The 16895-nt window shown below is 33.9% G+C and overlaps 1 protein-coding gene across 9 annotated transcripts in view; it reads left to right on the top strand.

The window, feature by feature from the left end:
- The window catches only part of LOC142320913 (serine/threonine-protein phosphatase 6 regulatory ankyrin repeat subunit A-like), a 180538-nt gene that overhangs the window by 69665 nt on the left and 93978 nt on the right, over window positions 1-16895 (top strand). For all 9 annotated transcript variants that reach the window (XM_075358932.1, XM_075358939.1, XM_075358953.1 and 6 more), the window contains exons 12-14: window positions 1331-1517; window positions 4043-4151; window positions 10705-10885. In XM_075358932.1, the coding sequence (XP_075215047.1) occupies window positions 1331-1517; window positions 4043-4151; window positions 10705-10885 (477 nt within the window). The remainder of the gene's footprint in view (window positions 1-1330; window positions 1518-4042; window positions 4152-10704; window positions 10886-16895) is intronic.

The following is a 16895-nucleotide window of genomic DNA, read 5'->3' on the forward strand; positions in this document are numbered from 1 at the left end:
AGGCATTTGATAACGTAGACTGCAAGAAAATGTCCAACATTTAAAAAAAATTAGATTTCAAATACAGAATAGAAGAAAGATTGCTGACATTTTCAGGAACCAAACAGCAACAGTAATAATTGAACAACATAAGAAAGAAGCCGCAATAAGAAAGAGAGTCCGACAAGGATGTTCCCTATCCCCGTTACTTTTTAATCTTTACATAGAACTAGCAGTTAATGTTAAAGAACAATTTGAATCTGGAGAAACAGTACAAGGTGAAAAGATAAAATGCTACAATTTGCTGATGATATAGTAATTCTAGCTGAGAGTAAAAAGGATTTAGAAGGAACAATGAACGTCATGGATGAAGTCCTATGCAAGAACTACTGCATGAAAATAAACATGAACAAAACAAAAGTAATGAAATGAAGTAGAAATAATGAAGATTGACCACTGAATGTAAAAATAGGAAGAGGAAAGATTATGGAGGTAGAAGAATTTTGTTATTTGGGAAGTAGAATTACTAAAGATGGACGAAGCAGAAGCGATATAAAACGATTAATAGCACAGGCGAAATGAGCCTTCAGTTAAAAAAATAATTTCTTTATATCAAAAATTAATTTAAATGTCAGAAAAGATTTTTGAAAGTATGTTTGGAACGTACCTTTATGTGGAACTGAAATTAGGACGATCAGAGTACCAGAGAAGAGAAGATTAGATGCTTTTCAAATGTGGTGCTTTTGTTATGTATGATGTTTTTTGGTGTGGTAGATTATTAAAAATCAGATTGGTGGATAAAGTGATAAATGAAGAGGTGTTGCAGCAAATCTATGAAGGAAGAAGCATTTGGAAAAATATAGTTAAAACTAGAGACAGACTTATAGGCCACATGTTAAGGCATCCTGGAATAGTTGCTTTAATAGTGGGGGGACAGGTAGAAGGAAAAATTGTGCAGGCAGGCAACATTTGGAATATGTAAAACAAATTGTTAGGGATGTAGGATGTAGGGAGTGTTTTGAAATGAAATGACTAGCACTAGATTGGAAATCTTGGAGAGCTACATCAAAACATTCAAATGACTGAAGACAAAAATAAATGCATCTGTATGTCCATAATACTCTTTGCAAAAGTACCAAGTACTTAAGAAACATCTTCCAGTTGACTGAGATCTCAGTTATTATTTCCTCTTTTGTTTTTACCCTCAGGTACTCTAGAAATAATCCTAAAAAGATATAAATTTTATTCCACATCATCATTTCACAGAAGTATATAAAAAATATCTGATTAACTTATCTGTATTAAAAAGGTTTTTTTTTTAATTTATAAATTTGATTTTTGTTTTTAATAGATGTGTTGACTATTTGGTAAACCATAAAGCATTACCAATGATGAGAGATAGGCGTGGATATACAGCATTCCATTATGGTGTAGCTGGTAGCAATAAAACTGGATTGGAATATCTTCTTAATGCCGTCAGTTCCATTGTTTGCCTTCATGGAAGTGATATGCCTAAAATGACTCCCCTTCATCTTGCGGTAATTTAAGTTATTTATTGGTTCTAATTATTATTATTGTACATATGATAGAGAGAGAGAGAGAAAGTGTCTGTATCTACCTGTGTTTGCTCATGTGCACTTAACCAGTTAAAATTATCAGGGAAATGGTCTCTCTATGTTAATTATTCAATAATTAAGATTTATTGAGGAAAATTCAGAAAAAGAGTTTGAATTTTGTGCAAGGAAATAATATAACATACAGGGAGTAGAGGGAATGTCCACAAAATGCGTTGGATGTTACTCTGACGAAAACAGGCTAAAATGATTGTAAGTTAATAGAATGTCTGTTGACTAATTCACTACATACTACGAGGGCAAGTCAAAAAGTAAAGTGAAGTTCAAAAAATCAAAATATTTATTTGTACGTACACAAATGATACATGCATTATTTTTCAACATAATCCTCTCCTACTTCTATGCATTTAGTGCATCTTTTAATGAGCTTTTGAATTCCTTCCTGGAAGAAAGTTTTCGGTCTGGTGCAGAAAACTTTTAACTGCTTCAATGGCCTCATCAGATCAATAATGATTCCCTCGCAACTCTTCTTTTAATGAGCCAAAAAGATGAAAATCACTTGGAGCCAGGTCTGGACTTATGGAGGGTGGACCAGCAGCTCAAAACTAAGATCTTGAAATCAAGGGACTGTGTTTTTGGCTGTATGAGCTTATCCTGAAGCAAAATCACACCTTTAGAAAGTTGACCGCGTCTTTTGGATTTGATTTTTTGCATCAGTAAACACAGTAGCTCACAGTAGTTACCATTGTTTACTGATTGACCTTTAGGTGTGAAGTAAACCAAAAATGAATTTTCCATGTCCCAGAATATCATCATCACCTTTCCTGTAGATATCTTAGTTTTAAACTTTTATACTGTGGGAGATGAAGGATGTTTCCACACTAAACTTTGTCGCTTACTCTCGGGTTCAAAGTGATGGACCCATGTCTCATCAACAGTTATTATTCGCTCAAGAAATGAGTTCCCTTCATCTTTGTAATGTTTCAAAAGCTTCTGGGAAATTTTCAAACGATTCTCTTTGCAGATGCTGGTCAGTTGACGTGGAATCCAGCGAGCACAGATTTTTTGAAAGTTTAAAGAATCGTGGATAATTGAAAATGCTGAGCTATGGCTTATATTCAACTCATGTGCAATGTCATCAACTGTAATTTGTCAGTTACCGAGAATCATTTGTTTAACCGCTTCAATATTGTCGTTAGTCTTTGCAGTGGAAGGCGTACCTTATTGCTGTTTATCACAGAGAGAAATTCTACCATTTTTAAAGCGAACAATCCATTTGTAGATCTTGTTTTCACTCAAACAACTCTCTCCATATTGCTGCTGCATTCAATGAATAATCTCTGCTGGTTTCACTCCTGAACTGAGGAAACGTGTCACTGCTCGCATTTTTTCCTTGGTGCAGTCAGACAAAGGAGCACTCATTTTTAAAAGACTTTTTCAGCGTGACATCTGTACATATGTACAAACATCACAAATAAACACAATCACCAATAGCTAACAATGAAACAGTACTTTCAATGAACAGCTGATAGAGGTTATGAGTTATAGCAGAACAATCATTGCTGCCATACATGTGATTGGGAGGGAAATCAAAATTTCCCTTTACTTTTTGACTTACCCTCGTGTAAAAGAAGTCTTCAAGTAAAAAAAAAAACTTGATATCAAGTACAAAAAATAAAAATAATGATAAGCTAAATGTGGTTAAATTTATGAACAGGACTTTTTTTGCTGTTATTGTATTAGCATTTTTATATTTTTGGTTTTATGATTCTGTTTAGTGAGATTGCATTATTTTTCAAATTTCTTATAATATACTTTTTTTTTGTGATTATGTTACAATAATCATGCAAGTATCACATGCAAAAATTAACCATATATGGGTTTTTATTTTTTTCTGAAGATTTAATTAGGCTATATTATTGACATTTCCTGTTTTCTTAAATGTTCTGTTTGATGCATTCATGAATTTATAATTCATAATTTTTCTCATATCATCACTATGGTTCCAATCTTGACTATTTATGTCAGTTTTATTGTATACTTTTTTGCCCAATATTTAATGATAGAATTTTGAGGTAGCTAAAGGCTGTGTTAATATAGTCTTCCTCAATCTGTGCAGCAGTTCTCTTGAGTAATTGGAATTAAATAGATATAGAAATTTTTCCATATTATTTTAATTGGTCTTCTTTAATCAGTCCATCTGTTAAGTTATATAATTTAAAAATATCTGAAAATTTGTTTTCAAATGAAATGTACAATCAACTGTGGCCTTTTTCCAGAAAGAGATTTTACAGGATTGGTAACCGATTAAATAAAAATCTTGTGTATATGTTTCCATTAGATGAAATGTAAAAACCAACTTTCTCTTTTCAGCGTTACCCATATTAAAATTGCATATAGAAAGAATTATCTGAAAAAAATTATTATATGTATACTAAATTTTAGTAAAACATACTTTTACTAATTACTACATTTACTAATCTTTACAGGCAAATAATGGTAATAGTAATATACTTCGATTACTGCTTCCACTGTTTTCTGATACAAATATAAAAGATGAATCTGGAAGAACTGCTCTGCATCTTGCTGCTTATAAAGGTATTGTTAATATTTAATTGATTTCAGCAACTATTCTTCTTTGTTGATAAATTTCTTATAACAGCTAGGTAATGTAGATAATTATCTAAATAAAGCTAGTAAGATAAGCTTTAAAATAAGTTCTTATTTTTTGTATTGATTTGTTTTAATGTAAGTAGTAGAGTTTCCATACTGGTTTTTTATTTGGTAATTTTAATTGAAATGAGATCCTGCTACAAACAACTAAACAGACAAAATGCCAATTTATAGCAATTATATTTTGTTTGTAAAGCAATTATAGCAAAGTGTGTTGTTTCATGTTATGAAATTTTTTTATTAAGGTTCCATGCTAGTTGGTGGAACAACTCTTGTTAAGTTTATTTGCCATAAAAAATTTTTTTCAAAATATAGGCTAGCACAATTCTTGTCCTTAAAACTTGAAAAATAATGGCTTAACCAGTGATCAAACTTTGGACCAACCTCCATTTTAGAAGAAAATTAAATGTTCTGAAATATTTCTTAATTGGTAATTCTCATTTCTTAATGGTTTTGATTTTTTTCATTTTGTAGGAAATTCAATTGTAAAGTGATCTAAAAACTGTGTAGGATAAGTCATTTGGCATCTTGACATTCTTAGACAGTGTTGTAGGAGAAGAGCTGTGAAGATAAAGCTTCCATTGTTAAGCTACTGCTATTGATATATGATACATTTGGTTTATTTTCCACTCCTGACACTTGACATCTTGGCTACCACACTTTATTCCTTGTGCAGTATGGACATTTGCCAGTACTCACAATACAGTTCACGTAATGTTTCTAAAGTCAGCCACCATAATGTGATTGTAATGCCAGCATAATGCTGTTGCCAATTCATGCAAAAGACAGCATAGGGACTGTCTTTTGCATGATCTTGCTACATACTTCTCATACCTCTTGTAAACAACTTATTTATCTATCCAGCCGTCCCGTCATGTCGGTTATTGTATAGCATCATGACTTCTTAAGTTCACTGTTAAATACTAAATCTGAAATTGTTTTTTTTTTCATAGTTTTCTCATCAGACACCTTATTTATATTTATTAAAATATTTTAAAAGTTTTATTTTGGTGCTGTTTTAAACTTCAAGTTACTGAAAAAGCTGTTTTCTCAGAAACGTTTATTTTTTATAATAATATTTCTAGAAATGTTTGGATTTAACTTTACTAGTTTACTCAATATTAGGGGTACCTTTATAGAAAATCATGTTAATTTATCATTCGTGATTAGTATAACTTACCAAATTTTTTTTTATGTTACCAAATAGAATATAGACAATAGCTGATAAAAAAGAAAGAGAATCTGTAACAAAATAAGAGCTATTAAAAGTTCAGAAGATTGTGAAAAACATATTTCTAGGAGAAAGATGAACTATTTTGGAAGAAAGTGAGGCTAGTTCCAACAAAGCACAGCATCTGATTCAGAAGACATAGCTCAGAGCTCTTTATGTAGCCAAGAAACTATGCCTGAATGAGAAGTTAGCCATTTGTGCCTACATTAGGTGGCTCTCAAAGTTCCCTACATCAGCTTGAAATGATTACTTAAATTTGCTTTTATGCTGGATAGGGATATTAAATTGATTTTCAGAGCTCAGTTTATTAAATTCATTAAAATGAGCTAACTTTATCAATCACAAAACCACTATCCTGTTATGATTTGAATTTTATTATTTTTGTTTTTTCTTTTTGTTCACCATATACAAAAGTTAAAACAATGTAGCATGTATCTTATACTATTATTAGTCTTATATAGTTAAAACATAATTTTTATGAATAAACACAAACCTGAACTTAACCGTACATGTTCTTACATTGCAGTATATGCAAACTCTTAAATATTTTAGTATTGTCATTTTGGATTTGTATCAAATTATATCTAAAAAATACTGTAATATTTTAACAGACTTAGTTAAAATTTTATCGATAATAAAATATACTATACAGAGTGTTTCTAAAATAGTAGAAGGCTGGCTGTAATTTTTCAGATTCTATTTGTAAAACTAAAAAAAAAAATAAAAAACTTAGGAAAAATAGAGATTTCTCCTTCGTTCTCTCTCTGTCTGCCATTTTGTTATTTTTATTTAAAAATTTATATCTCAAGTTCAGATAGACGAATCACATTAATATTTGGTAAGCCTCTTTGTAATAAAGTTTTAAAATCAGAAATTAAATACCTTTGCAAATTACATAATTGCGGCCATGTTTATTTTTAAATCCGTTATATCTCAGTAAATATTAGTTTTATCAAAATTTTTGGCATTTGCTAAAATATTAAGCCTTTTATTTTGAACAAAATGACATCTTATGTTTTAAAATCGATTATCAAATAGCTGAGTTATGGCAGAAAATTTATGTAGTAATTTTGTGTCTGTTTTCATGTCCTCCACTTTACATTCAATTCGATTAAATATTAATTTTTATTTATTGTTAATTCTAGTATTGTAAATTAGTATCAGATTAAGTAATAATTTTTTTACAATAATAGACCTAATAATTTAAAAAAATATAACAACTACCTGTGATTAACTTACTTAATTATTGTAGAACATTAGGTGTAATTAAACAGTTAACAATTGTTAAAAGTTATCAGAGATGCTCAAACTGTCTACCATTAGAAATTACACAAGTCTCAAGTCTTTTTCTGAGAGATTGTCTTAACTGTTCAAAAATTCCGGGAGTATTCCTAATTTCTTGAAATTCATTTTGGATCCTTCATTGAAGATCCTCAATGTTGAGTTGAATAAACAGTAATATGTTTCAAATGCTCCCATAGGTAGAAGTCAATAGGGTTTAAGTCAGATGATTGGGCAGGCCAGGGCACTGGCTCTCCGCAGCCTATCCATCTTTTATGGAGATTTTCATGCAGGATGTCTGTTACCAACTGAGTGAAATGTGCTGGAGCTCCATCATGGTGATACCACACATTTCCTCTTAATTGTAGAGGTAGGTCTTCCAAAAAATGTGGAAGATTTTCTGTTAAATGAGCAAGATAATTTTCTCATTTAAGCGATTTGGTAGAATGACAGGACTCGAAAGATAGTCATTATAAATACCTGCCCATATGTTCATGAAAAATCTTTGTTGATGGCTACTTTGGAACATACCATGAGGATTCTTGTCACTCCAGATACACTGGTTGTGACAGTTTTGAACACCATTCCTGTTGAAGAATCTTCATTTTTACATGATTAACAGTAATAGTCGCTGTGTAAAATTATTATTAAGTGAAAAATTAATATCAATTGTTTTATTATTATTTAATATTAAATCTTATTGTGAGAGAATTATTACTTAATTTGATACTAATTTACAATAATTAAAAACAGTTAATATTTAATTGAATTGAATGTAAAGTGGGGGACATGAAAACAAGACACAAAAGGACATCAATTTTCTGCCATAACTCAGCTATTTGTTAACCAATTTAAAAAAATAAAATGTCATTTTGTTTAAAATAAAAGGCTTAATATTTTAGAAAAAACATAAATTCTGATAAAACTAATATTTACAGAGATATAACAGATTGAAAAATAAACATAGACGCCATTTTGTAATTTGTAAAATTATTTAAGTCCTGATTATTTTCTAATTTTAAACTTTATTACCAAGACACTTACCAAATATTAATGTGATTCATCTTCCTGAACTTGAGATATAAATTTTTATATAAAAGTAATAAAATGGCAGACAGGAGGAAAACGAAGGAGAAATTGCCATTTTTCCTAAGGATATTTTTTGTTTAGTTTTACAAGTAGAATCAGAAAAAGTAGAGCCAGTTCACCATTTTAGAAACATCTTATATATACAAAAAATATAAATATATAAAAAATGGTACAAATGTATGTATATATATATATATATATATATATTTGTACCATTTTATATATATATAATTTTTTTTTTTTTTTGAGGGTTAGGTAAATAACTGAATGGAATGCTTTGCTTTGTTTCAACATTTAAATAAATTATTCATGTTTCCATAAATCATCACTTTCATTTTCGTGAGCTGCAGTAAGACATTTTTCTTTGTGTGTTTCTGTCAGCATTTTTGGTACCTATCTGGAACACTATGTTCTGTAACCCAGTTTTTCAGTTAAAATAAGGTAAATTACTGATCCTGAAACAAAAGGAAATTCAGTCGATAATTGAGGAACAGTAAGCCTTCTTTCTATATTCTCAGATTTTTGCGTTCACATTTTCAGTCAGTTCTGTGTTGACATTCAGGCGACCACTACATTCTTTGTCATGAACATTCATTCTTCCTCCACGAAACAAACGACACCATTGGTGAACTTTGTCTTCACACACAACACTGGGTCTCTAAACATCAACAGTTTGTGAATATCAGCAGCAGGTTTGTTTTTCACCATTAGATAATGAACTACTGATTGCACTTCACAACTCGTAGGATTATTTATTGTAGCAATCATTTCAGCCAGGCTATACAAATCAACTAATGCTAAACTAGCGCCATAAATTTCCACTGCATATAATAGTGGCAAATTGAAAACGGCCCTTTCATAAAAAGCATGCCTTTTAGTAAACATTCCATGTTATTTCTACTTAGTATTAATGATGTTGAATGAGAAATATTTTGAAATGAGTGGTAAACTACTCAATTTCATTTTATGTCTTCCTTTTATTAGGCTTCATCCATTCTTTCATAGGCAGTTGCTTTGTAAATTAAGTCAGACATTACACTGCCGCTAGGTGCATGGTAAGGAAGACAGTAGCCAGATGTACTTTCTTCGAGAAACTTGGAAGTCATTTACTGTCTGTTAGTTTGAAACTCCATTTCCTGACCAGGACTTGTTCAAAGAGCCCTATTAGTGTGTACGTACCTTATTTTTGAGACAGACCTCACTTCTATTTTCTGTCTGAATACTTAGAGCAATGTAAGTATAATTATTGTAAACCTATAGATTTCAATAATAATTATGACCTCTATTGTATACAGAAAATAATTTTTAAAATTGTAGTCAATTGTGAAAGAGCCAAAGTTTTAAAAATGGAAAAATTCTCATTTTTAATGTTGAGGATGTGTTAACTTCTACAATTTTGATGGATGTTGAAACTTTTATACCTTTGCCATACATCAATTAAGAGAAAAAATTATTGAAGTCAGTTTGTTGATTCTTAATCTCTATTGTTTATTAATATTAGTGTAATACAGCACCAATTGGTATTTGTACCCGGCGTTTAATGTGCCTTTTAAATTTTGACACACCTTCTAATTTCTCAACCTATCCCTGTTATATCCTTTGTAGAGACTCGACTCCATAAATTTTAATTATGACCTCACCGTACACAATAAAAAATTAACAACTCCTCTCATCTTTTAGCAAACATTTTACAATTTTCTATACAAGACAAATCCAGCGCAGTAGTATACACAGATAGGTCGAAGTAGAATGATACTGTTGGATGTGCTTTTGTTGTTAAGTAACAGAACCTGTGGGTATGAGCTACCTGGCATTACAAGTGTCTACAATGCTGAACTATACACCATCAATGTGGCTTTGAATATCATTAAGTCAAAACATTCTCATCCTTATCTGTAGTGATTCGTGTGGTGCACTCAAAGCCATAGAAGATTTGTATTCTAGACATCCTATCGCCAATAAAATTCATAATACTATTGCTGAGTTAAATCGTCACAACATACAAGTGAATTTCTGCTGGATCCCTGACTGTGTGGAAATCCTGGGTAACAAACATGCAGATTTTGCTGCTAAAGATGCATGTAACCAACCGTCATTCACCACTCAAGTTACTACTACCAATTTTATTAATTCCATGAAACAAACACTTCAAAGTAGTTGGCAAGGTGACTGGACTGCTATAGTGGACATCTTCGGCACGTCAAAGATACAGTGTTACCATGGGGCTCTTCATGCAGGAATATTTGCTGAGAGGAAATGGTCTTGTGCCGATTGTGATTAGGACATACCAGAGTTACTCGCAGATACCTAATATTAGTGGAAAATGCACCACTGTGTGTATGATGTGACTGCTGCTAGACTGTGCATCTTGTGGAGTGATTATGTTATGTGACCTTATGTCGCAAATTAAAATTATAAAGAGATATTTGTCGCATCCTAGGAAATGATAAGAATGTACTGGATGGGGTATTGTTACTTCTAAGATGGGGAATCAATGTACTTCATAAGATTTAACCTGGTATAAATTTTTATATTTTTTTGTTATTCGTGTTATACATTATCCAAATTTTTACATTTCTTTTACTATTTCAGTTTTATTCCTATTATTATCTTAGTTTTCATCATAGTTTTAACCCTATTCTACTATTTTAATATCCAAGAAAAGAAGTCTTTTGTTATTATTTTGACCCAGGCAGTGATAATGCGAAAGCATTTATCATCCCCCCCTCCAAAAATACTTAAAATATTTTAGATTAACTAAAATATTATAAATTTAATTTGGGATAAAGATGAAATAAATAAAACAGTAGAAAAATATTTCTGTATTATATGTTGTTGCAATATTATGTAACATATTAATTTTTTTTTTCTGCTTAGGGAATGTCCATTGTGTACTGATGTTGTTGCGTTGTGGTGCTTGTATATGCATACATGATAATAAAGCTCAACAGACACCAGTCCATTTAGCTGCTATTGCTGGTCATAAGGAATGCTTGGCTATGCTGCTTGATAATTCAGAGAACAGATCTGTCGTTGATACTGTGGATATGCACAAAAGGTAAAGTTCTAAAGTTAAAAGCTGAATAAATGTCGGAAAGTTATAGTTTATCTAGTAGATGGATGAATGTTGTTATTAAAATAGTTCAGCTAAACTGCTTATTACCCAAAAATATTAAGAAACATTAATATTAAAGAGTCTTGCTTAAAAATGTTGATGTTTTTCTTCCATTTAAACCATGTAACATGGCTTTGACAAATTGTTTTCCACAAATCATTTTTAATTGAAGATTGATTTTACATCACTAATTTTTTTTTTTGGTCCCTCTGGTTTAGTTGATCCGACTTGCAGGTATAACTTGAACCAGAAGGGTGTCTGTTTTACCGACAAGCCTCTAGCCGGTCAGATCCATTATTACTTTATTTTAATTGTGCCCATTTGATGTCATGCACAGATACAGTTGCGCCAGATATGGCATCAGGTTTTTTCAACATTTAATCCCTAACTACTCCCCTGGAGTTCCCAGCTGATCATTGAAACTGACACACCAGAGCATGTCAGCCCCCACAACTGGTTATCCACCCTTCATTATTCTAGAATCCCCTCTGGCATTCCTTCAGTTTGCTTGGCTCAAAGTACCTTTGAAGAAAAAACATCTCGCTTCCAGTTTTCTTCACTATAATGCCCTGTTATTGTAACCACATCTCCCTCGTTTCTCCATCTGTGGCACCAGAAAACTGTATTTTCCACTGTATCTTCTTCATTGCAGAACATGCACTCATATGTCTCACGTCTTCCAATTTTATTGAGATAAAACTCAAAATTGCCATGTCCAGTCAAGATTTGCAACATATAATTAATCTTGCTGAATTTGAGGTTACACCAAGTATCTATGTTCGAGATTAACCTCTTAGTCCAATTAGCAGATCCTTTCTCTCTCCACTTTTTCCTTCCAATTAATCATAAGCTTAACTCTGGCCTCTTTTCGATCCATCCTATTGTAGATATCCGTTCTTTCTTCGACTTGTAATTCTGTTGGCAGTGTTAATGTAATCATGCACATGCAGCATAAGAGGCCATATGGTAAGCTGAGCAAGGTCGTATGATGAACTCCAGTAACTCTTTCTAAATTTCTTCTTATTTGCAGCGAAGTACATCACATCGGGGCTGCATACAAAATTGATGAATAGATGAAGCCACGGCCATCACTATGACCCTTCTCTTAAATGCTCCGGAGGCTCTCTGTGTAGCCATTAAAATGTTTAAGGTTCTGTACCTTTGTACAGCATTTCAATATGAGTTCCGAGAATCTGTTCTTGTCTAACAGAACTCCAAAATATTTTAATGTGCTCACCTCCTGAACCTTTTGTCCATCCACAGCTAGGTTTATGGAGTGTTTGTTTCTCTTTCCAGTAATTACTATATATTTACACTTTTGTGGTGCATGAGCAAGACTGTGTCTTCATCCACTCACAGACACCCCTCTGGTTCAAGTTATACCTGCAAGTCAGACCGACCAAACCAGAGGGACCAAGAAAAAAAAATTAGTGATGTAAAAATCAATCTTCAATTAAAAATGTGATTTGTGGAAAATAATCTGTTAAAGCCATGTTACATGGAAGAAATAGAAAAAAAAGTTTCTGTATTGAACCTCTTCTTCATTGTGGCCTCTGACTAAGATGGCCACTTCATTAACATAAGCTATTGTGTCGACCCCCTCAGGTTGCTGCAGCCAAGGACCCCATTGTGTGCCATCAACCACAACAATGTCCCCAAAACTGAGTCCTGTGGAACACCCCCAAAGATACAAAATCACATCCTCTCCTGTGAGTCAGATACACACCATCTCTTGTTAAGATACTCTCTGATTAGATATCTACTTATACCTCTCTCTCTCTCTCTCTCTCTCTCTCTCTCTCTCTCTCTCTCTCTCTCTCATTGCTGCAATGATAACGCTCCATGGGAGTGATCCAAATGCCTTTCTAATGTTCAGAGAAATTAGGAGTGGAATTCCTCTGGTCTGCCATGTCCTGGCCTACACTTCTGCCGCCTAATTTTTTACTCTCGTCACTGTTTGTACGGCCAACCTCCCCTTCCAGAAGCCAAACTGATTATGACTAATGCTAACGCTGTTGTTTAACTCTTCAATAATATATGCAGCTAAAATCTTCTCCACTAGTTTCCCCATGTTATTTATGAAGCTTTAATGGCCGATACTCGATTCTTTCCTCTTGGACTGTAACCTTTGGTAGGAATACCACTCTGTCCTCTTTCCAGCACCCTGGGAATTCCCTGTTCTCTACACCATAGCTGGCCACCTCGACCATCTTCCAGGGTGCTTTGTTCACCAATCCCTTTAAAATCGTAGCTGGTATACCATCTGGGCCAGGACTGTGTTTGTTACTCAACTGACTGCCGCTGCCTGCACTTCATTAAGTGTGAATCTCCTGGTCTTACATTTATTGATGCCCTTGTATTCCTTTTCATTTCAAGGAAAGAGAATCATTCTTTGGTTTTGATAAAACAGGCAAACATCTTCCAAATCTCTTTGTAATTATTTTATAAGCCTTTCCCCATGGGTCTTTTAGATCTTTGCATAGATGCTTCCAATGTTCTTTCTTGGACCTCTTACTTTCATTATTCAACGCTCCTGCTATGAACATAATGAGTGAATGCTTCCATGTGTGCTTACTCCTACTCTTCTCAATGTTTGTTTTTTCCGTCGATTAGCTTGAAACTGTCTTCTCAACATGGCAATGTTTGGCCACCACCAGTAAGCCTTGTTCTTTGCCTCTGTTGATCTCCTTCTCTATTTCTTGCTGAATCACGTTTTAAAGTGCCTCATGTGTGAGGTTCTCTACATTAATGATTCTACTTGCAACTTGATCAACAATTAAATCTACCTGATGGGCCGTTGGTTGCAACAGTTGACTTCTTGATACAGCTCTAAAAATTGGATCATCAATCTCTAAGTATGTGGCCGTATGGTTACTCACTATGTCGTTAAAAAATAACATGCCATTTCCACTGTTACATGGCTGTAGCCATCTGTTATCCAGTATGGTCAAGTCCAAGACCAAAGCGTGTCTCCTTGCTACAAATGTTTGTGTGTTGTCATTTATGCAATGACATCCAATAACTTCTAACATGTCAGTCAATACCTGTCCTTGCCAATTCGAATGGTTGTTTCCATGATTTACTATTAAAGTCTCCTAATAGTATTATTTTTTTGGTAGTTGTATGCGCAACTCTTTGAAGGGCATCTATGAAGCCTTCAAATTCACTCTAGCTGCAGTTTGGTAAGACACAGGCTTCTATTAGCAAGGCTCTGTTCTTCTCTATTGCTATGAAACCCCTACCTCTGCTCTTGATTTGCCAGGCAATCTTATCAGTAGCATCCAAGATTACAACGTCTCCTTCTGTGTCCTCCTGGATTTGGCTGCTAAGTATATGTTGGCTGAGTGGCAATAAGCATATTAGTCCCTTTTTATCTAACAACCTCTCCCACCAAGTCATGTGAGAGAGTACTTCGATTAACATTAGCTAGTACACCTTAAGCATTGGCAGTTTGTTCGCACATCCAGCCTCTGGTGGTGCAGTGATCCTTCTTACCACTATTTAGACAGTGTTTTGGATCTTGAAACGTGATTTTGTGGCCTTTGCCACCACAGTTGTAACATAATTCTGAATGGTCCGGTCCCTTAAACTCGAAACTCCTATGTCCCATGCTCCAACACCTGAAGCATCGGTCTTCCTCTTCTCTAATGTAGGCTCGACAGTTCATTCAGCCTACTTTGATACACTGTTCAACAGTTTTACATGCTATAACTCGTTATGACTGCGACGTTTTGGATCTCGCTGAAATCTCGTCTAATGGATGAGATATTACAATCTTCATTGTCTCCAATATGGTTAGAAATAGCAGTCCTGATTTCTTCCTCGAAAGTATCAGCCTCTTCATTTCTTATATGGACCACGGTATGTCTACCAGCTGTAGTTTTCAAATCAACGTGCAGTTCTGTTGCTTTGTCCCTAAGGGTGTTTGTAAACTCTGCAGCTCTTGAACTCCTTGTATTCTGACGTGCAGCTCTTCTTTCCTACCTTTTCTCAGCAATATTACATCATTAGCCTCTTTCGATGTGACCACCAATTTCATCATCTTTAGTAAATCTGCGTAAGACTTTCCTGCTGCTTTAACGAACATAGTCCTACTTTCTTCAGCAGGTGGTGTTGCTTTTTTAATGAGTACCTGACCGGGTCTTACTTGTCTTGTTTGATTCTCTAATTGCCAAATCATCACCTTTGCAGGCGTCAAAGGTGAATCATCACCTTTGTCCCTAGCTGGTAGGTGAGGCTTCCCTGTGACATGTCCTCTTTTGATGGCACTGGTCGGAAGAGCTTTTAGCCCTTGTTGTCATACTTCTTCTTAGTAGTGCCTGATGGCTCCCTGGGGCCTTGTAACATCATATCTTCCTTCTAATGGAGCGACTGTCATTGTCGCAGCATTTTTTCCTGTTCTCTACACCCTCTTCCAAATCTAACAAGTACCCACTCAATGAGGTTCAAAGGGTTCCAAAAAGGTTTGACATGGTGTTTTGGGGGGGGTAGGTAAAATGTATTATGCCAAAAAAATGGTCAGAAAAAATGTTGGGGACAGTTTGGAAATGTATGACCCCAAAAAAAACATCAAAAAAATTTCAAGAAATATTTTTCTTGGGGGTCAGAGGGTCAGGAAGGATACAGGAAAGATAGATCCCAGTGGGTTTTGGAAAAGGATGATTGGGAAGGAAAATATAGTCAAAAAAGTGTTCCCCCTTATAACAAAATGTAGGACTTAGAATATTTCTCTCCTATTACTGTTCTACTATGAAAAAATTTTGAAGTCCGTGTTTACAACTTTTAACTAATATGTCAAAGGCCAGTATTGGCTTGTGAGTTTAACTTAAAATATTTTGCCTAATAATACTATTATATGAATAACCTCACTTTATAAAAAAATGTTAATAAATAACCCGTACCTCTGTCTTATATCATTAGAACTGTCTCAAGTGTCTTCTTATTTGTTACAGTGGCTCTGACAATTGTCAGAACCCAAAAAACTTTATCACTACATCACTAATCTGTTCTTTATATACTTAACTGTCTGATATTGACTTTTTTTATGCAATACAGTGTTGAGGAGACCCAAATGTGAAATCCTGCATCCTTATTTATTCCACAAAGTTTCCAGTAAAGCATCACAACAGTAAATCTTTTTCCTTACAACTTATCTATTATATATCCATGTTGGTAGCACCCAAATTTAAATATTATGTACAAGAACTGGCCACCATTGACTTCTTGCTCATATGTCTATTTTCCTAAAATATTATGTAACAAATTCACAGCTACTTTGTATTACAATGCTACAGATTCTAAATTGCAAGAATTTAAATATTTGGGCTCACTGGTCCAGAAGAAGAAAGTAGCAGTTATGGTGGAAATCCACAGTCCAATTGTTCAAGCAACCACAGCATTTTCTTCCCTGAAGTGGTGTTTGTGGATACAAAGCAATATCTCTCTGAAAACCCAAGTTTGTCTTTTCTGAATCCTGACCCTGCCAATTTTATTGTATGGAGCAGAAACGTGGATACTACTTTAGACATACCTGAGCAAACTTGAAGTGTTCTAAATGTAATGCCTACACCAGATCATCAGTCTCACCTCATGATCACATTCCAAAATGAGGATATACATCATTGCTGTGAACAGCAGCCAAAAATTGAAAAATAGATTCAAAAACAAAGGCTGCAATAGTTTGGCCATGTTTGCAGAATGATTGGAAACCGACTACCATACAAACTCCTCTGACATGGACAACTTGCACAATGGAGAGTCCACCAAACAGCTCCAAAGAAAATGTGGATCAAGGAAATTGAATAGGATATAAAAAACTGCCTGGTAAATCTTAATGAGGCCAGGACTACGGCCATAGATTGCATGCATGGAAGCATCTTGTTAATGAAATCAGACAATCATTGGCACCCACAGCAGTGTACAGACTTAGAAGTCGATTCAATTTCAAATGCCA

Source organism: Lycorma delicatula, chromosome 1, assembly GCF_047948215.1.
Source record: "Lycorma delicatula isolate Av1 chromosome 1, ASM4794821v1, whole genome shotgun sequence".
In the NCBI taxonomy this organism is placed as follows: Eukaryota; Metazoa; Arthropoda; class Insecta; order Hemiptera; family Fulgoridae; genus Lycorma; species Lycorma delicatula.